Source organism: Strongyloides ratti (genome assembly GCF_001040885.1).
Source record: "Strongyloides ratti genome assembly S_ratti_ED321, chromosome : 1".
Classification (NCBI taxonomy): Eukaryota; Metazoa; Nematoda; class Chromadorea; order Rhabditida; family Strongyloididae; genus Strongyloides; species Strongyloides ratti.
In genome coordinates this window covers 3,413,976-3,435,571 of record NC_037307.1, presented here as the reverse complement: position 1 = coordinate 3,435,571, position 21,596 = coordinate 3,413,976, and the positions used below count along the sequence as shown (strand labels likewise).

The window sequence follows — 21,596 nt, the reverse complement described above, 5'->3', positions numbered from 1 at the left end:
AAGGAAACATTAATAAAAATGATTGTGTACTAAAGTTATAACCTTTTAAAGTACAAATAATTATATGTATGAAAAAAAAAAATTATCTTCTAACGTATTATATCTTTTTTTTTAACATTGATATTATTTTTATTGTTAGAAATAATTGTATATATTAAAGATATGTCAAAAATTGTACATTTTAAAATTAGTAACTGTTAAAATGATCAAACAAAAAAAAAATGTGGATGGAATAAAGTGGCAAAATGTGAAAAGAAAAGTATAAAAAATATTTGTTAGGATAAAGGACAATTCAAGGTCTTGTAAAAGAAATAGATGAAATAAACATTAAAATATTTCTATATACAATGTCAAATTAAAAATATGAAGTGGCACGGCATGATCAGAAACATAATAAATCTCACATATTAATCTTTTTAAGGTATCTTAAAATTAAGTTAAAGTTATGTAAAATAGTTACCAAACACATTTATAATAGTTATACATATAGATATGTATATATATAATATAATATATATATATAAAATAATAATAGAAAAGACTTTATTTCCATGCCCCGAACTAATTTTAAAATATACAAATAACTATTTTTGTCAAATATTTATATAGGTGCCGATGTTTGATGGTTAAAATGGGAAGCGGTTGATTGTAATATAATCAAATATGTCCTTTCTAAATTGATGGCTACTTAAATTTACTGATATTATTCAAATCATATCATAATACTTTTCATCCAATATAATTACTTTAAGTATGCCATTTCATTAGATAAGGGCAAGGAATGATGTATCATTGATCAAAATAATATTTAATTTAATATTATAATATATACATTTTATATTTATAATAATTAAAAATAATAATATTAAATATATTTATAAATATATATATATATAAAGAATTTTTGTTTTTGCCAATATCAAAAATATAATAGTTTAATAAAAAAAAATATAAAAGATAACAAATTTTTATTATTTTTTTTATTTAGGACAATAATAGTATATAATAATATATGATAGCTGAATATGTTTATACTTTAACATTATAATATCACCCAATTTGTTATCACTTATAAAAATGCCATCTTTTAAAATTGTGAAATATTTTGTATAAATAATAATATTACTTTTTGATAAAATATAAAATTGATATAAACAAACATACATGTGCTATGAATCAAAGATAGGAGAATGATAGTTGATGGCAAGTATATATAATAAAATTTACATTAGTTTAAAAGTGGTACCTGATATAAGGAATGAGAATAGAAGACAAAAATATAGTTTAGAAATATTATCTTCTCCAAAAGACATACCAAAACCATATGGTTTTTAATATCAGCTAATTGGTAATATCAATGAAAGGAAAAATGTTAACTGATAAGTGCCATTGTTTAATGGGAAATAATTATTTTTTTTTTGATAGTTATTTAAAAAGATTGTGTAAAATATATAATTTTAATATAAATATAAATATATATATAAAAATATATATATATTATATCAAATTAAAAATTAACAATTGCCGTTTGAAGAAGAATGGCATGGGTTAAAAGTAAAATGCCAACTGCTATCATTAATAAAATAATTTAACTTGTTGATCATAAGATAATTTATATAAAATTTTATATACCCCTAACAAGAATAATATATTATTATATTGTATATAATTTTAAAAAAAATTTTTTAGTTATCATTTTTATAAATATAGGGAAAAATGAAAATATTTGAAATTTTAGAATTTTTTGTTTTATCATTCCTCTTCTAAAAGTCAAAACTAAATGGCAATATTAATAGTTGTATGTTAAAAGAAAATATAACATTAAAACATTCATTAAAATATTATCATTTGATTGTGGAAAAATTTTTCACAATACTTCACTTTAATAAAAATGTTGCCATGGTTGATTTTGTGTATGATTTTTGTTTTAAAATTAAAAAGGACACATATAATCTACCAAATGTGTGATAGAAGATGAAGAAATATATAGAAGTAAAAAAAAAAAAACATAGTTGAATGAAAAGAAGTATCATCATTAGGTATAGTAAAAATGAATAGATATATATATTTATATATATATATATATATTTTTGTGGTACTTCTATTTATGTTTGGCAAAACAATGGATTTAAGAAAAAAGCAATTTGTGTTTTAAAATAATGATCATTCTTTACCTTAACAATTTAATACATTTGACATGTTATCTCTATTAACATTGTTGGCATTAAACATATTGTGCTTTGTTAAAATTTTTACCCAAAATTATCAATGGAAAAGAATAATAAATTTGTTGTTTATTGCGCAAATTGTGTCTAGATTTATTGGATGATGAATAGCGTATATATATATATAAATGTGTGTGTCTATGTTAGTGTATGCCATTGGTGATTTCTTTCAATGGAAAGAAGAAAAGAAATAATTAGTTAGGTTAGGGTTAAAAAAAAAAGATTTTTTTTTTTTCATTTTTAAAGACAATATTTTGTTTCAAATAAATATATGAATATATATTTATATATTAAGAGAGAAAAGGCATTTTAATGATAAGATAATATTATACTTTATCTTGATGATTATATGATGATTTGTTTAAAAAATTGTATGATCAAAATTAAGAGAAGAAAGATATTATAGTGTTTTTGAAGATGAAAGTTAATAATTTTTGCTAATGTAAATAAAAATATTATTTCATGATTGAAGGAAAGTAGTATCTACCGATAAGATTATTGAAGGTTATATAAAGAATCACAAATTTAGCTTTTAAAAATTATTTCTATTTTTTTTATATATATTACTAATACTTTGTTAATAATAATAAAGTATGGATAAAACCAATATTACCAATGAGTATACTTTTCAATTATTAAAAAGAAAATATAATGAAAAAAAAATTTATTCTTCATATTTTGACATTTTAAAAATTAATAGATACAAAAAGAAGGAAGTGTTAGCTTACTATGAAAAGGAACTTCGTTTATTAAAAATATTTCAGGAAGATTTATATATAACAGAATTTTTTAATAATAATAATAAAATAAAATATAAAGAAAATGATTTAGATAATTCAAATCGCCAAACATATATTTTACTTTCGAGGGCATCATTAATAATAAATATTATACGTCTTCTAATTAATTTTATTGCTTCAATTACTTCTGGATCATATTCAGTTATAAGGTAATGTTTTAAATAAGAAAAAAAAAATTATTTTATTTTTATTTTTTGATAACATATATTTTATATTATTTTTTATAGTACATTCTTAGATTCATTCTTAGATTTAACAACTGGTGGAATTATTCATTATGCAAATCATGCCATTGATAATACAAATAAATTATTATATCCAAGAGGAAGAGATAGATTAGAAATATTATGTGGAATTATTTGTGCTGTTATTATGAGTATTGCAAATTTTTTAATGATATTAAATTCAATAAAAATATTTTTTAATGATTATAATATAATATTAAATATTGATACAATGACCATTCTTATTTTATTATTTAGTGTTGCTTGTAAATTTTTATTATTATTAGGATGTAGAAAAATAAATACACCATCATCACGTGTATTGAGTGTTGATTTAAAAAGTGATATATTAACAAATATTGTTGCTATAACTGGAGCATATATTGGTACAAATTATTGGAAGTATGCCGATCCCATTGGTGCTATACTTGTCTGTTCATGGATTGTCTATTCTTGGTATGTTAGTTTAATTGAACAGATACCATTAATTGTTGGTGGGCAATTAAAACAAGAACAATATAATAGAGTTGTCCATCTATCAATTAATCATGATAGGAGGATTAAACGTTTAGATCATATACTAGTATATTATATTGGTGTTAAGGCTCAAGTTGAAATTTATATAATAATGGATGAAAAATTAACATTAAAAGATATTCATACTATAACAGAAGCATTAAAACATAAACTTAATATGTTGGATTTTGTTGAAAGAGTTTTTATACATTGTGATTATAAAAGTTAATAGTGATTAAGATATTTCTCATTTATAACTTTTATTTGTATTATTTTTATATTAAATACCATTTATATACTCATTTTCATAAAAACTATTTTTGTGTAATAATAATAATAATAATAATAATAATTAATGTTTCAAACAAAGATTATTTTTAAAATATATCAATAATCCGGATGTGTATAGATTTGTAGTAATGTTATCACTACAAAACCAGCTATTATAGCTAATAATTGTTGTATACTATCATGTTCATTCTCTCTTTCTATAGCAATAATTTCCATAAATGTTACATAAATAAATGTTCCTGCTGCTAAACATTCTAAAAATAATATTATTGATATTTTTGTTGTTTCATCAATTGTAAGATTTTGAAGAAAAGCTCCAATACCAGCTCCAAGTGGTGTCATAAAACTATATGTTAATAATGTTATTATAATCATTTTCATTTTTGATGAATTTTCTTTTGATACTTGTAAACCAACACTAAATGATTCAATAGATTTATGTATTAATAATGATCCAAACATTATAAGCATACTTTTACTATCATCTTTAACACCTAAAGCAATACCTTCTAAAATTGAATGAAAACTCATTATAGATGCAAAAAGGATAGCCTTAAATAGTGAAGTATTATGACTATTATCTTCTGTTGATATAACATTAACAATTTGTGCAGATAACCTTCTTTCATTATTTTTTAAACTATGTCGTCTTGAATTCATTTCAATGAAAGAATTTCTCTCCTCATTCAAAGGTCTTTGAATATCAATAGAAACATGATTATGTGAATGATTATTACCACCTATCAATTTAATACTTATTTCCTCAATAAGGTAAACAAAAAAGAAACCAAAACATATTAAAAGTTGTGTAACTGGTAAATGAATATCATATTCTATTTTTCCTTTTAATTTTTCATATAATTCTCTAAAATAAATAATATATTTATTGTCAATTGTTTATTTAAAAAAAATAAAATAAAAATGTATACATACGTTATATGTGGAAATATATCAAGAAAACAAACTGCATAAAATACACCACCACCAAAACATGATAATAATGATAATATTTTGGCATCACGATTAGTTGTAACAATTGAAATATTTGTTACAACTCTTTTGGATGTTTTTTTTGATACATAAGCAGCAATAATACCAGATATGATAGTAACACCAAATAAGGAAATTATAAGACCAAACATAAAATATATACCATTATTTGAATTTAACATTGTAAAAAAAAAAATTTTTTTTTAATTAAAAAAATATATATATATATAATTTTTGTTAATACAATATTAAAAATTGTGGGTAATATTATAATGATTAAGTGTATTAAATATTCACAAAAGAATAGCAGTTTTAGATTATAAATACAGTTATGAAATAGAAGTGAAAAATTAAATCAAAAAGATAGTTTATTTGTAGAAGGATAGCCATATTGACAAGATGAATATATGTCTTATCAAATAAATGATCAAATATACTCATACTAAAGTTTAATCTACAAAATGATTCTATATTATTTTTCAGATGATTCTTATCAATTAATAGATTGAGACTTTACAAGAAAAAGCCATACACCTATAGATTTGTACAATATTTATATTTTTATTATAATGTCCAACAAATCAAATATAATAAAAATATTATTTTTATGTTTAAAATATTTTTATTAATACAATATTAAGTTTATATAAAAGGTATTTTCTATTAATGTTTAAAAGATATTTCTAAACAAATATATAAAAAAAAAATGATATCATATCAAAAGAGACAATCAATATTTATTTACAATGAAAAAAAAAAGTTGAAAAATAGAAATAATAAAATTTCTTTTTTTTGATTTTCTAGAAGACTAAAATTATATAAATATATTATCTTAATCTTGGCACATACTTCCATTAATATAACTTATAATATTACAAGATTCATATTTTAGGCAATTGGATGAAAGACATAACATGTAACATCATCTACCGTATGTTGACAAAAACTATCTGAAAAAACTACAAAACTAAATGTTCCATTTCCACATATAACATTATACTTCTTTTCCAATTTTTCTTGTGCAGCTTTTTGAATGAGACGTTTAGAGATATCCAAGTCATTTGATATATATTTTCTTATAATTAATCGTAACTCCTTTTGATTACATTTTGGATCTTGAGGTGAATTGAATGTTTTGGAGGCGAATGCTGAACGAAGATGACTCCTTTGGACATTAAAAGCACATGGTGCAAGGCAATTACAACAACAATCATTCTAAAGTTTATGGTTAAAAGAAAATTAAGATATATTTTTTTAACTTACAATTGGAGGTGGGAAAAATGGTGGTCTTGGTGATCCACAACTACCTCCAAATGGATAAGGTCCTTCTCTACCTCCACAACCCATTGGTGGTAGTAATGGTTGAGGAATTGGTTGAGGAATTGGTTGTGGTATTGGTTGTGGCATTGGTTGTGGTATTGGTTGTGGCATTGGTTGAGGTATTGGTTGTGGTAAAACTCTTGGAGGTATTTGAATATTACCACCACTACATGAAGGATCCGGTTGTGGTCCAAATGATGTCATAATTAATCCACATCCTGATGGTTGAGGACTTGGTACTGGTACAGGAACATGAATAATTTTTGGTGGCAATTGTGGAGGACAATTACATGGTGGTGGTGGTGGAGGTGGTGGACAAAATGTTGGTGGACATGGAGGTGGAGCAGGACATGTAATTTTTGGACATGGTAATGGTGGTGGACATGGAGCTGGAGGTAATGGTGGTGGTGGTGGTAATACTAAAGGAGCTGGTGATAATGGATTTCCACATCCTGGATTCATACTACCACTCATAGGTATTCCACAACCATAATTAGCATTATTACAACATGGTGGTGAAGGATATTGAAGAAATCCAGAAGAAACATAGAAAATAGTAAAAAAAATGAGAAATTTCATTATAATAATAGTAAAAGGGTTAACAGTAATATTGGAACAGAAACTTAATATGAGTGGACAATAAAATTTATTTTTATAAACTCTGATTAAATGAAGCGTAAAATTCGGAAATCTACTGTCATATCCACCTTCTCTATTTCCTTTCTCTTTTATATAGGATATTATTTAAGCTTTAAACTAGTTCTCCATAAACCAACTAGTATTTTGATAATGATTATTATTATAAAAAGAATATACATATTAGTATTTATAAAAAAAAGGGTAAATAAATCAAAGGTAAGTGTTAAATATTTTCTTTTCAACATTTATTACCTTTTTAAGTACTGTTAAATGATTGTAACAAATTTTGAATTTTTTAAATACAAGGTTATTGTGATTCTATGATAACCTATAGTAAATAAGATTATCAATACTTATGTCTTTTGAATCTTTATCTAAAAATCTTTTCATACAAAAATTATTATTTTATTGATATGCAAATAAATTTATTTTTATATAATATTTTAAAAAATCATTTTTTTTTTTATTCTCAAGGTAATTTTCTTTAAATATCAAAGTTTTAAGCTACCACTTTTCTTAAAGGTTAAAACTCTTAAAAAAAGAAAGGTCATAAAATATTTATAGTGTATGGATTTAATATTATTTTATTAATAAGAAAAACTTAAACTTTTAAATATAATATTTTTTTTTATTAAAAATATTTTTATAATGTAGTTTGAATTTTTCGTTTTAAAAGAATTAATACAAAACATTTTACCAAGAAGTTAGATTTTTCTTTAGTAGTCTTTCTCTCCAAGTAATTCTAAATTTTATTATATAAGACAATGTCTGGAAAAACAATGGCTTCGAGGGTCGTCACTTATGGACGAGGAATAACAAATACCACACCATATGGAAAACGTATGGAAAGATTATCAAATAGAATATTTAATGAGGTATGTTATAGTTAAAATTTCTAATCAAATTTATTTTTATCTCTAGTTAGTTACGCCGACAGATTCAAAATCAATGAAAGTTATTAGAATTATGTCAGCAGAACCACTAGAACAACAGGAACAAAAATCTGTTTCTTATTATCCAAATTTACCAATGTTTCATTATCTTTCAAAATTATTATATCTTCATGGTTTGTTTTTTGATGAACATGTAGTTTGGAGAAAATATCAAGATGAATTGAAACTTTTGAGGGCAAAAGTTGTTAAACCAGTTATTGGAGAAGGTAAACGTGCTCAATTAAGATCCAAGAAATAATTTGTTTGGTTGTAATGTTTATTGCATAGTTTTTTTGGTACTGTTCAGTTTTGGTAGGGCAATTTTTTTAAAAAAAAATTAAATAAATATATTTTGTTAATTTTTAACTATGGTTTTTTTGCAATTTTTGAAGAGGAACAATTTTTTTAATAAAAAAAAGTTTTTAAATGATACTTTTAAATAATATTTTTGATAGAAAAAAAGACAATTGAATTCAAATTTTATAAAAGTGTAGAAAAAAACCATCTGTGACAATATATTGATATTTTACAAATGAATCTTAATTCCAGAAATTTCTTTAAAAAAAATAAAATAAATTTAAATAATGATATGTACAATTATTTAACAGTTATATAATGTAGGATGACACAAATAACCCATTCCAAAAATAAAAAAGGATTTAATCTAAAACTTTTAAAGTTACATGATAAAAAATTTTTTTGTAACTAGAATATTGAGAATTTTAAAAAACTAATTTAAAAAAAAATTATTTTTTAAGTAACAACTTTTTTTTACAATAAAGATGTTAACAAATCTGACTTTACAAAAAGTAGAAAAGAATTTGGAGCATATGATGATAAAAATTTAGAAAATAATCCAAATCCTGAAATTAGTATTAAAAATGAAAAAAAAGTTTTGAAGCGTTACATACTTTAATAATAAAAAAAATTAAGTATTATATTAAAAAAAATATCAATAACTTTTTTAAAAATAATAATTTTAAAGAAAGAGTATTAAAAGTAAGAATTTACTTTGTAAATACTTAAGATATAATAACTTGTTAACATTCTGAGATTAAAAAAATATAGTCTGCAAAGAAAGTAAGATTATTAAAACTGAAAATTAGTTTTTTTTTTAGCTAAACTGATTAATTATTATCTAATTAATAGTCATTTTATATACATCATAAAATGTTATCAGACATATATAAATATTTCCTCAAGTGTTAAAGATTGTGTATAGTTTTAAAAAAAAAATTTTTTTTTTATCTTTGATAAAGGATCTAAAGTAATAATCATTATAAAAAGAAGATTAATTAGTACTGTAGCAAGTTTTATTACACTTAAAAGTAAATTTATAATAAACAACTATTAACAAGATGAAAATATATTTTTCAATGAAATGTGTAAATTGATAATAATTTATTAAGTTATCTTTTTAATTTTTTTTTAAATGATATAATAAATTAAAGTATAGAAATTTATTAAAATATTTAAAATATATACATCATAAAAAAAAAACATTAAAAAGAAATAATTTTTGCTTCTGCAAGAAATGCCATTACAAGAAATCCTACATACAAACAATAGAGGCAAATTGACCATACTTTATCAATTCTAAATCTTCTTAAAGGAACAAAAATCAGTGTAAATGTCAGGGATGATGTCACAAAAATTAAAAGAATTTTTGTTAAAGTTGAAAATTTTAGTGATATATGTTTTCCCTGTATAGCTCCAATTGTAAATGGTAAACCAAATCCGATTAAAATATTGAAAAGTGGTCCACCTATTGCTGCTGAAATACCCATACGAGGATAACCGGCTTTTGCAACAGCCGTATCAGAAAATAAATCTCCAACTGAATTTGACCAAGCTAAGATGGTTAACCCTAATATTTCATGTGATAATCCTGTTATTACACCTATTGTCCCAGAAATTCCAACAATTTCTGTTGCTGCAGCATAAATATAACTTATTGCTATTAAAAAACCAGTAAAAATTGCTATAATTTTATAAAAACGTGGTTCTTCATCTTCTTTTGTAAAAAAATGTGTAATAATTGCTAAGATTAATGATGCAATTATAACATAAATACCTATACTTGGTCCACCATAATTTGGTACAATTAATGAAACTTGAATAAAACTTATATTAAAAATATTAATTAAAATTATAATTACCTTGAAATGCTGTAAATAAAATAATAGGACATATAAATATATGAACTAATGTTAACCATTTATTCCATTCTCTATCACCAAGAGGACATGAAATATTTAAAGCTAAAAATATAGGTAATTTAAGTATAAAAAATATTTTTCCAGAAATATTTTCTTCATCAAACATCTCTTGATCCCAGGGATTAATATCAGCCCAAATTTTTTGAATTATATTTAACTTTAACATTCTTTTTTTCTTTTCCAGTTTAGCATTATTATTTGTCAATTCAGATTCTGCTCTACTTCTTGCATCATGAACAAAAATTGATTTTCTTGTTCTTGATACATATACCATTTCTTCTTCTTCCTCTTCCTCATTATTTGGTACAAATAAAGAGGAATGATCTATTATAAAACTTTTGGCACGTTCTTTTAATGAATTTAATGAATTGTGTCTTGTTAAAATTGGTGTTTTTAAATTATTTGATGGAGTAGTATAATAATTTGAAAATGATTCAGGACGAGAACGTGGAATTGGTTCTTCAAGTGAGGTAACAGTTATCACTGGTCCCTGTACCTCAGAAGTTGATGTAATATCATTTACCTCATCTTCTGTTGTTATTACACTAATATTTATTTGTTGTTTTGTTGATCTTACATCGTCAATTGCCTTTATCATTCCTTTTCTAATATATTGTGATAGTATAACAATAATTGCATAAATAATATAAATAACTAAGAATGTTATTGGTAACCAAATATGAACAGAATTAGTAGTAATAAAAGAAATTAATAGAAGCACAAATGGTGGATAAAAAAATAAGATATCTCGTATGAATGGCCTTCTCATAACGGTAAAATTTTTTATCATACCAATTGATCCTGCTACAATAGTACTTAAAAATATAATTGCACCTAAAAGTTCACCTAATGCTAGTCCTGCTTTAGGATTTTTTGAAGATAATATAGAAGCAAGTGAATTAAAAATGTCTGGTGCACCATTACCAAATGCCATAAAAGTAACTCCAGCTATATTTTGGCTAATTTTAAAATGTTCAACAATTTGTGCTATATTAACAGAAAAATAATCATCTGCTGTTGTTAGGAGAACTAATATAAAATATCCCAAACATAATATACTAAAAGCAAAGACAAAATATTTTTTTAATATCGTTTCTTGACATAATGTCCACGTTGACCATAATACAAAACCACCACCTTCACAAACATCAGTATGACTAGATATATAATTACATAATTCTAAAATTAAATTTCTATTTTAATAATCATAATCAATTTATTACCATTAATTATTATAATAGTAAAAAATATTTATATAATACTTACCAGTTATATTTAAATTATGTGATGGGGTACATTCACTGACATCAGTCAAATTCATAGTAAATGAGAAACACCAAGAAAAGTAAAATTGATAATATAGTATCTTGTAAAAAACTTATCAAATTTTATCATAAGAATAGTTAGGTTAAAAAAAAAAAAAAAAGTATGCTGACGTCAAAAGTAACTTAATTTTTAATAATAAAAAGTAGTAACCTACTAGTAAAAATAATTATCCTATAAAAAAGGTGAATCTGTTATCAATATATTCTTGATAATAATTTCTTTAAAGATAATTATATGGAAATTGTAAAATTTATGAAGAATTAAAATATTTTTATATTTAATTTAATGATTTTAATATTTGTGATAACAAGTCTTGAAACGTTAGGTAACTTAAAGATCATTTTTTTTAAAGCATTATATAATTAAGGAAATAATTTATATATTGATAAGATGTTTATTTACGTAAAGTATTAAAAAAAAAAGAAATTATATTTTTAAAATATTAAATTAATATATTGAAATTGTTTTACATCTAACAGATATTATTATTATGATTAATATGAAGAAAACTTTTATATGGTTATATAGGTGTCATCTCTAATTGACATTCCATCTTCCTTATCATAAAATAATCTTGGTAGATTACCAAAATTCTTTTTATTCTTGCTTATAAAAACAATAATAGCAACAATGACAACCAATATTAAAAAAAGTGCAATAGCATAATCCATAAACATTATGAAAAATTATTGTTAACTTCTGAAATAATATATATATTTATAACTGTTAGTAATAAAAAAAAAAGATTTTATCAATTAAGATAATACAAACGGTTAAGAAAAAGAGTCATAATATCTTTTTTTTTACATCTATAAAAATTTGTTTATTTATTTTTGATTAAAAGATTTAGATTAAAATAAAAATACATATAAATTATTTTTAAAAATGTTTTCATTAAAGTAAAATAGAAGAAATGTTTTTACAAACAGATAGTAAAATGAATTTCTTAGAACATAATTTGTCAATAAAAATAAAATAACAATAACATTTAATTTTAAGAAAAATTTATTTGCTTCAATATATATTTATAACCTTGTGAAAAGTACAGTATTAAATATATTCTTCTTTTCAACTAGTTTCATAAATGTATTTTTATTATTTAATAATACAATAAGAATATTTTTTTTTGTTGATAAATATAAATATATAAATAATTCTCAAGATATTTTCTTTTTTTTTTTTTGTCTTCCTATAATCAAGTTTCATTAAAGATTGTTAAGACATTATTAGTAACTAATGAAAATATTTAATTCTTATTTCATTTTAATTGCAACTAATATACTTGAAATACAAATTAATGCAATAGTTTTCCTCTCATTATAATCATTCATTAATTGGATAGTTACTTTTTAAAAATAATATTTAATGTTACTTTTCTAATTTTAATCTTATTTTATTTAATTTGATTTCTGTCAATAAGATTGATCGTTCTCCATATTTTATAGAAAAAAAGATTAAAATTTTAATAATTAACAATATTAATTTTTGATAATAAGATACTACAGCTATTTAACTACAGTTAGTTAATTTTTTTTTAATAAATTATTTACCAATTTTTATTTCTTAAGTGATAAAAATTTATTCAATAAAAATTATCGCAATGATAAACAATACATTTTATTATATTTATTTATTGAATTATTATTAAAATTATATTACAAACATTTTTGTTATTTTTTTTTCTAACAATAAAAACATTTAAATTTTTTTATAAATAAATTTTATTGATAAAAGTTTATAACAATTATTAGTAAATTTGAACTTTTATTGGACACAAAGAATAAACTTTAATAATAAAAGATTAAAAATTATTATAAAAAATATGAAATAAAAAATAAATTTTTTACATTTGTTGTCTTAAAAGAGAAAGTACTTAATTAAGATAGATTTAATTTGAATTCAAAAGTAAGTAGTGATAATAAATAATTATGTTTTTCCTTTTTAACTAAGAAGAAATTAAATAGATAACTTTTATAAGATATCTTAAAATTATATCAATAGACATTTTTTTTTCTCATTAACTTTGTAATAATACATTTTGTTTAAATAAATTATAAAAGTAATAAAAATAATATATTACCAATTCTTTTGATAATAATTTTAAGATATAATTTTTCAATAATAAACTATTTAAATTTTTATAATATTGTTTATGATGATATATAATTCATTTTTTTTAAATATATAAATTTAAAATAATATCAATTATGTGTAAACAAAAATTTATTCTTTGTATAAATTATTTGTTATAATATATTCTAATACATTATCAGGAATGGTATATTTTACAGAGATTCCTTTTTTTATACCTTCTCTAACTCTTGTTGAACTAATATCATTGGGGCAAATATTATCATCAAATACAAATAAATTATTATTTTTATATTTTTCTAAATTTAATTTTTTTATTGTATTATCAATTGAAGAATTAGGTCTAAATTGGCATAATAAACCATTTGTGGCAAAATATTCAATATCACATATTTTCCATAATCTTTCTCCATTTGGTTTGATGACTGTAAATGAATCAAAAACATCTCCACCTAATACTAAGGCAACTTTTAAATTATTTACATGACTATATTCTTTATATAATTGAGTGATAATTTCTATTGATCTACTCCAAGTATCTCTTTTAGATTCCCAGGTATGTACATTTAACCATGATGAAGTTTTTAAAGCTAAATCTAACATTTTTATCCTATGTTCTGATGATATTTTTTCTTTTTTTTGATAATAATCTGAAACTGGTGATAAAAAACCTTTAATTACTGTACATCCAGTAACACTTTCAATATAATCTTTAGCACCTTCCATCATTCTAAGATGTCCATATGTAGGGGGATTAAATGTTCCACATGATAGAAGAATAACTTTTGTCCCATTTGATATCATCATAAATAGTTAAGAGGCAAAAAAAAAAAAAAATTGAAAGTGCAACTCTAAAATAGATGTTTTTTTTTTATTAAAAAAAATGTAAACTTTAGATTTGTAAAATTTGTTATTCAAATAATAACAATAAAAATTTTTAAGAAAATATCAGTTCGCTAATTTAATTTTTATCTAGTTTATATATTATTATTATCTAGGATACTTTAGAATGTACTTTTTTCCAAAACTTCCATTAATGATTGTCAACAACTTTATATTTGACTTAACGTTTCAAAAGTTAGTCCTACCAATATATTTTATTTATTCATTTTTTTTAATAATTTTAGAATAAAATTTATTTATTTTTTTTATCAATAAAACGTCATATTTATGAATAATAAATAAAGCGTATAATATCAGGAAATAATATAATAAAAATAATAAATTTATATAAATTTAACTACTCTTTTGAACTTTTTGTAATTGTTTATTTATCAAAAATTATTATAAAAAAAAAAGATAAGTTTAGATGTTTAATAAAAAAAAATGATATGAAATAATAATTTTTGAAGTTTCTGAGATTTATATATATATATAAATATATATGAAAAAGAAATTGTTTAGTGATATGGAAGATAAATATTAAAAATTAAATTATAAGGATTGTTACAATGTTAAAAGAAGCGTAATTAATTTATTTAAAAGGTTACATTAGGTCAATTTTATTATAATATATAAAATATTGAAAGAAATTTTATTTTTTTTTTACGAATAAATTAACACTATATATATAATTTCTTTTTTTTTTGTTATTGAAAGAATTAATTTAATATTCATTATAGTTATTTTAAATTATTATATCATCTTCATGAAATGATGTATCACCATTAAAATCATTATCATTTTCTTCATTACAAATCATATTATTTTTTTCTTCCTCAATTTTTAATGAATTTTTTGATTTTTGATAACAATCAATATTAATTTTATTTTCATTTTCTGTTGAAGGATTAATTAATGTTTCAAGTGTCTCAGATTCATCCTCATAAGATAATGTATCTTCATTAACATCATTTTCTGTTACATTATCATAATGTTCCACAACACAATCATTAAAAATTATTTTTTTACTATCATTAGGTGAATTTTTTCCATTAAAAAATGTTGTATTATGAATGACTAATGGGATATCCTTAGTATTACTATCAATTTCATCTAAAGGAAAAATAGAAGTTGAAGAAGAAGATAAATTAAATTGAACAACAGGAATTGTTAAAGATTGTGTAACCATATTATTAGAAATATTTTCCATTACATTATCATTTTTTTTAAATTGTGTTCTTGTAACAGATCCACCTTCTTTAACATTATTTGGTGTAAAAACTAATACTGACTGAGGAATAAGTGCGGCACTATAAAGAATCAAATATTATTAAATTTTCTTATTTTAAATAATGTCAAAAACTTACGGTAACTTATGATATTCACTTGTTTTTGGAACGACAGATGTAGCAAGGGCATTTGTCAAAACATTCTTATCATTTTCAAATATTGATAGTCTTTTTCCAATTCCATTAATACATATAAGACTTTTAAAAGCAGTTTGAAAATTTTCAGCAGCAGCAGCATATAAAAATGGATTTAAAGCACAATTTATATAAGGACATAAATGAATTATATTTGCAAAAATTCTATCAAAATGTGAGGTTGGACGTAACTTAAAAATTGAATTTACAATATTATACATCCAAAATGGTGACCATGAAATAACATGAAATATAACAACCCATAAAACGAGCCTTGTTACACGATGATATGATGCTCTTGTTTTTGAAGCACGTTTTAATCTTTTTGATGATTTTACTGCTTCACGTAACTTATGAATTATATGATAATAAAAATAAACAATTAATATTAAAGGAATAATATAAATTAATATAGTTAATATTCCTACATAATAATGTGATAATGCTTGATATGGCCATTTAGCAATACATAATGTACGTATATTACCATTATAATTTTTCATTTGAATAACTGTAGCATACATGTATAATGGTGATGCTGCTAAAAAAGCAATTATCCATGCAATTATTGATGCTGTTATAGCTAATTTATAGGTACGATATCTACTACAAAGATGTGATAAACACATGGCAAAATATCTATCACCAGCTAATAATACTACAAATAAAACAGAAGCAAATTTTCCTGTTGTTTCAGTTCCATGATATGTTGTACATAAAAATTCACCAAATGGCCATTCACGATTATTATATTGGGTACTTACAACAAGTACAAGATTAGATAGATAAATAAAATCTGCAAGACATAATGATACTATATATACATTTGTGATTGATCTCATATATGGCCTTATTAATACAACAAGAATTATTAAAATATTAGCTAAACCAAGAAATACTAATATTAATTGAACTATTGATATAATCATTCGAATATTATAGGTAATTGTTGACATATTAATACTATTTTCTTTATTAAAATTTAAAGTATTTATACTACTATTTGTATTAGGAAATATTTTTTGGTTTATTTCTTGAGTTGTTGATATCCTAAATGTTTGAACATAACCATTATAAGTTTTATTTTGCAAAACTATTTTACTATTAATGAATGTGACAAAATTAGTCAAAAATATAATAAATAATAAAATAGTTAATATATTTTTGAACATTTCAACACATCTATAAAGATTGAATAGTAATTTATATATATTTTTTAAAAGTTTCTTGATTTAATTTTGAAAAAGCACTAGAATAAATGTAATAATATCGGCTTCTAATATAACTCTACAAAAAAAAATTGTGAAAATGTTTATACTTTTATATACAATAAATTAAATGAACTTAAGAAGATTTTCTTAGTTTTTTTATTTAACATTGATATTAAAAAATAGAATAAATTAAATTGATAGTTATTTATATAAATTAAAAAATTTAATTTCTTTTATAATTTTTACATTATTACTATTTTAAGATTTATTAAGTTAATAATATATTTAATAAAAAAATTAAAAAAACATTATTATTTTTATGATAAAATTAATATTGTATAATTATGATTAATAAAAGTAAAAGTTTTATGGAAGTATTATATTACGATATAAATATGAACCTAATATTTCCTTTGTATAATTCTTAATATTAGCTTAATTAAAAAATAATTTAGTGATGTATAATAATTGAACTAATAAATAATTTTTTAATTAATTAATACAAAATAGTTAAATAAAAATTAAAATATCGTGAGATTTATTTTATTTTTAAAATATATTTATTTTTTATTAAAATGAAACATTCAAAATATTATTTACTTTTATTAATTCACTAGATAAAACCAAAAAAAAAAAAAAATGGTTAATAATATGATAATATTTATTTTTTTTTAAATAAACAAAAACTTTTAATTCATAATTTTTAACAAATGTATATGTTTAGTGGAAAGAAATTGTATTTATGGCTTTTTATTAGAATTATAACTTATATCCTAGTCTTATATTTTTATTATATTATTTATTTAAAAAATTGAAGATTAAAGTAAGTACATAAAAATGTAATATAAAATAGATAAGAGTAATTAAAGTTTAACATCAAATTGTTTATAATTATTAGTTGAATTTTACAATTTCAACCATTAAAAGTAAAAAAAAATTTGTTAATTATTTAGTATTTTAATATGTAAATGATATAGAAGTTATCATTAAATACAGTATAATATTTTTGTTTTAATAAAAGAAATTTAATAAAATTACTCTTCTTATTTGGTATTCAAGAATTTTAGGGAAAAGAAACATTTATCATTCTCATTATTTCCCCGTCTTATTTCAAATGAAATGAGTATAATAATAATGACTCCATATTATCAAACAAAATCTTTTTTTTTTTTTAATTTAAATATATTACTATAAAACGTAAAGAAATTTAAAGGGTAATTAAATTTTAAAAAATTATCACTTATTTTATCTTTAACTAAATAAATAAAAAAAGTATTTTTATAAGTAAATAATAAAAACCAAATTTTGAATGAAAAACTGTTTCAAAAATAATATATTTATTTAAACATTATTTATTTAAAATGGTAGTAGAGGTAATTATTAAGAAAAGATAAAATTGATAATATAATAATAATAAGAGAGTCATAAAATATATTATTTTTATACTAAAAAAAAATAAAAAAAAAAAGAAGTATATTAATATATAATATCTATATATATATATAATGATACATAGCTTTACAAAATTATTGTAAGAATTTATTTCATATATTAAATATCCTCTAAATATCTTTATTTGTTTAAGATGCTTAAAATAATAATTTTAATTTAAGACATATACTTGTTGTAGGTATCTATATATGGAGAAACTAAAAGAAAGATAAGAGTAAAAGGTTTGAAAAAAAAATTATTATTAGTATTATTATGATATATAATAAAATATATAAAAATTCAATGTTTTAACAGTAATTAAGCATATGCTTTCACGAATAGCTATACAAATTTTTGTAAAACACTTTATTTTTTTAAATTATAATAAAAACTAGAAAGTTTTTAAAATAGATGAAAATACATTTCATAATTGAAAATTTGTTTCCGCTAAAAAAATTTAAAATATTTTATATATTGGTAAAAAAAAAAAATTGAAGTATAAAATAGTTTTAAGGTGTTCTATTTAAACTTATTTTACTTTTTATGTCTACATAAATTAAAAAATTTTTTTAAATTACTTTAAAATAAAAAAAAAACAAAGTAATAATAAAATATTTTTGCAATGTATAATCAGACATAATATATAATAAGCATTTAAATGAACATATGTATAAATTTTAAAATATTAAAATCAAAAAAAAAATGTTTTTACAATTAGCTGTTTTTCATAAAATTTAATAATTTCACATTTTTGTTTTATAAAAAAAAAGAGTATTTTGAATGGTATTATTTTATTTTTCATATTAAATGAGCTGATTATTTAAAAAAATTTTTAAAAAATAACTTTATTTAAAAGTTTAATTCGTAATAAACAATAACTAATTATATCAAAAACATATTTGAAAAGTTTAAATATTTGAGCAATCATAAAGATGAAAAAAATAGTGTGAAATAGACTAATATTTTTATAAGATAAAATTCATATTATATTTGAATAAAAATATCAAAATCTTATTTTTTTTTTATAATATATAAACATATTTTTTAAGTGAATATAATATGAATATGCATTCATTTTATATATGCTTTTATGTCAAACTCAAAATTCTAAAAATTGAAATTCTAATTTAAAATTTAATTTGATAATTATACAAAAAAGATATTAAAAAATAATTGGTAATAAAAAGATTTTTAAAAGATTTTATTTGGTAATTAATATAATTTTGTGAAATATATTTTATTGAACTTTTTTTGATGTTATCAAAAAAAAAAATTTATCAAAAAACGTGTATTTACTAAATTTTATCTTATCCAACATAAAGATGTCTGTGTAACAAAAAAATTTTTATCAAAGCACAACATTGAAAATTTTCTATTATTATAAAATATTTCAAAAGTACATCGTAGATTAATTACTATGTCTTCTGATAAAATATCAAACTTCATTAGTGTAATAGTAGGAGATCTCAATAGAAATTTTAAAGTATTTGAAATAAATATAAAATTTTAATGTTATAAAATTTTGACACTTTTAGGTGTTAACAACTATTGAAAAAAAAAGTTGGTTTTTTTTATTAAATACTAATTCATACAATACATAATATATTTTTAATTAATTCTTATAGTATTTAATTAGTGAAAAACAAAAAAAAAATTTGTTAGAATTTCAATAACATACTATAATACATTACAATTATTAATATTTCTTTTTTTTTTACAAGTGTACAAAGAAATTATAAATTGATTTAGCTGTAAAGAATAGTTTTGAAAAAAAAATTAATTTAAAAAAATGTTATGAAGTTGTGTTTTCAATTTAATCTTTATATAATATCAAATGAATTTGCAAAAATATATTATTATACAATTGAGGTATTAAAAAAGTTTTTTTTTTCTTTTTGAAATATAAAGTAAATAAAAATATTCTTTTTCTTTATATTATTTTTAGCAAGACAATTTGATTTTTTAGGAATACTTAATTAAATACTAATTAAGAAATTAATATTAAATTGAAGTAAGACTTAAAGAGAAAAGAAATAACTTATGGATATCTAAAAGACAGGATAAGGAAAAATGATAAATTGAATGGAAAATGGATTTAATTACATAAGCATTTATAACATTTAGGTCCATAATAAGTTAAAGTGTTAAAATTTAAAAATGTCATTGGTATTGTAAATAATAATTTCCTGTGTAATCGTAAAGGGCATATCTAATTGGTTTTTAGGGACATAATTTATAATATTGTTAAACTTTTTTTCTAAAAAACCTATTCAAAATAAGTAAATGAGAATAATAATTTGTTTATTAATAATTACTAAAATTTAAAATTGAATATGACAAAATAAAAAAAAAGTTTTAAGGCAAGAAGAAAGATTTAGTATTGCTTTCAAATGTTTGTTATCAGATATAAAAGAAGATTGATTCTGCTAATCTTGATTAACACAACAAAGAATAAAAAACAAAAAAAAATTGATGTTATATTAGAATAAGTGTAAGATTTAATGTTTGCATTTAAAATATATTTTAACTCAATTATAGATTATTTAATAAATACCAATACCATTATATATTTTTTTGAATAAAAAAAATTTTACAACTTATTAAGTTGATGTGAAGTGTTTTTATATTATAAATAAATATTATATATGAATGTTTTTCAACTATTGCTTTGCTTTTTTTTTTTCTTTTTAACCATTATTTGTAAATTTTATTTAAATAACATAAATTAAACACAGCAAATATATTGAAATTATTTAATAACAATAATTCTTTTAACAATCATTTTTTTTACATTTCAATTTTTTTTTTAAATGAATTACTTTATAACTTTAAAAAAAAAAGTTTAAATAAAATTATAAAAAAAAGAAAAAAATCATTGGTTTTAATATTTTTATATCAAATATTTTTATGATCACCAGTTTTAATAAATCTAAAATAAATAAAAAAAATTTTAAGACACTTTACCACAAATGATATACAACACGACTACGTAAGCATGATTTTAGAAATGAGTTATCAATATTAGGTATACTTGTTACTTCATTTAATTAATAAATATTTAAAAATAATTTATAT

At 20.3% G+C, this 21,596-nt stretch overlaps 7 protein-coding genes across 7 annotated transcripts; 2 read left to right on the top strand and 5 right to left on the bottom strand.

Moving 5' to 3' along the window:
• Window positions 1-2,818: 2,818 nt before the first annotated feature.
• SRAE_1000111100 (Cation efflux protein family and Cation efflux protein transmembrane domain and Cation efflux protein cytoplasmic domain-containing protein) lies at window positions 2,819-3,994 on the top strand (the record flags this gene model as incomplete). Its single annotated transcript, XM_024648025.1, has 2 exons — window positions 2,819-3,174; window positions 3,253-3,994. 2 exons carry the CDS (start codon window positions 2,819-2,821, stop codon window positions 3,992-3,994), a joined length of 1,098 nt encoding a protein of 365 aa, XP_024502045.1.
• Window positions 3,995-4,152: 158 nt separating this feature from the next.
• Window positions 4,153-5,198, bottom strand: SRAE_1000111000 (Zinc transporter ZIP2; the record flags this gene model as incomplete). The annotated part of the gene is made up of 2 exons (XM_024648024.1): window positions 4,153-4,921; window positions 4,990-5,198. The coding sequence occupies 2 exons, from the start codon at window positions 5,196-5,198 to the stop codon at window positions 4,153-4,155; spliced, it is 978 nt and encodes a 325-aa protein (XP_024502044.1).
• A 736-nt stretch (window positions 5,199-5,934) lies between these two features.
• Window positions 5,935-6,945, bottom strand: SRAE_1000110900 (Ground-like domain-containing protein; the record flags this gene model as incomplete). The annotated part of the gene is made up of 2 exons (XM_024648023.1): window positions 5,935-6,261; window positions 6,310-6,945. The coding sequence occupies 2 exons, from the start codon at window positions 6,943-6,945 to the stop codon at window positions 5,935-5,937; spliced, it is 963 nt and encodes a 320-aa protein (XP_024502043.1).
• Window positions 6,946-7,769: 824 nt separating this feature from the next.
• On the top strand, window positions 7,770-8,196 carry SRAE_1000110800 (28S ribosomal protein S33, mitochondrial; the record flags this gene model as incomplete). The annotated part of the gene is made up of 2 exons (XM_024648022.1): window positions 7,770-7,880; window positions 7,927-8,196. The coding sequence occupies 2 exons, from the start codon at window positions 7,770-7,772 to the stop codon at window positions 8,194-8,196; spliced, it is 381 nt and encodes a 126-aa protein (XP_024502042.1).
• Window positions 8,197-9,439: 1,243 nt separating this feature from the next.
• SRAE_1000110700 (Sodium/potassium/calcium exchanger 6, mitochondrial) lies at window positions 9,440-11,477 on the bottom strand (the record flags this gene model as incomplete). Its single annotated transcript, XM_024648021.1, has 3 exons — window positions 9,440-10,050; window positions 10,097-11,335; window positions 11,423-11,477. 3 exons carry the CDS (start codon window positions 11,475-11,477, stop codon window positions 9,440-9,442), a joined length of 1,905 nt encoding a protein of 634 aa, XP_024502041.1.
• A 2,228-nt stretch (window positions 11,478-13,705) lies between these two features.
• On the bottom strand, window positions 13,706-14,380 carry SRAE_1000110600 (Nicotinamide mononucleotide adenylyltransferase 1; the record flags this gene model as incomplete). The annotated part of the gene is made up of 1 exon (XM_024648020.1): window positions 13,706-14,380. The coding sequence occupies one exon, from the start codon at window positions 14,378-14,380 to the stop codon at window positions 13,706-13,708; it is 675 nt and encodes a 224-aa protein (XP_024502040.1).
• Window positions 14,381-15,200: 820 nt separating this feature from the next.
• On the bottom strand, window positions 15,201-16,835 carry SRAE_1000110500 (G protein-coupled receptor, rhodopsin-like family and GPCR, rhodopsin-like, 7TM domain-containing protein; the record flags this gene model as incomplete). Its single annotated transcript, XM_024648019.1, has 2 exons — window positions 15,201-15,765; window positions 15,823-16,835. The coding sequence occupies 2 exons, from the start codon at window positions 16,833-16,835 to the stop codon at window positions 15,201-15,203; spliced, it is 1,578 nt and encodes a 525-aa protein (XP_024502039.1).
• Between the last annotated feature and the right edge of the window lie 4,761 nt (window positions 16,836-21,596).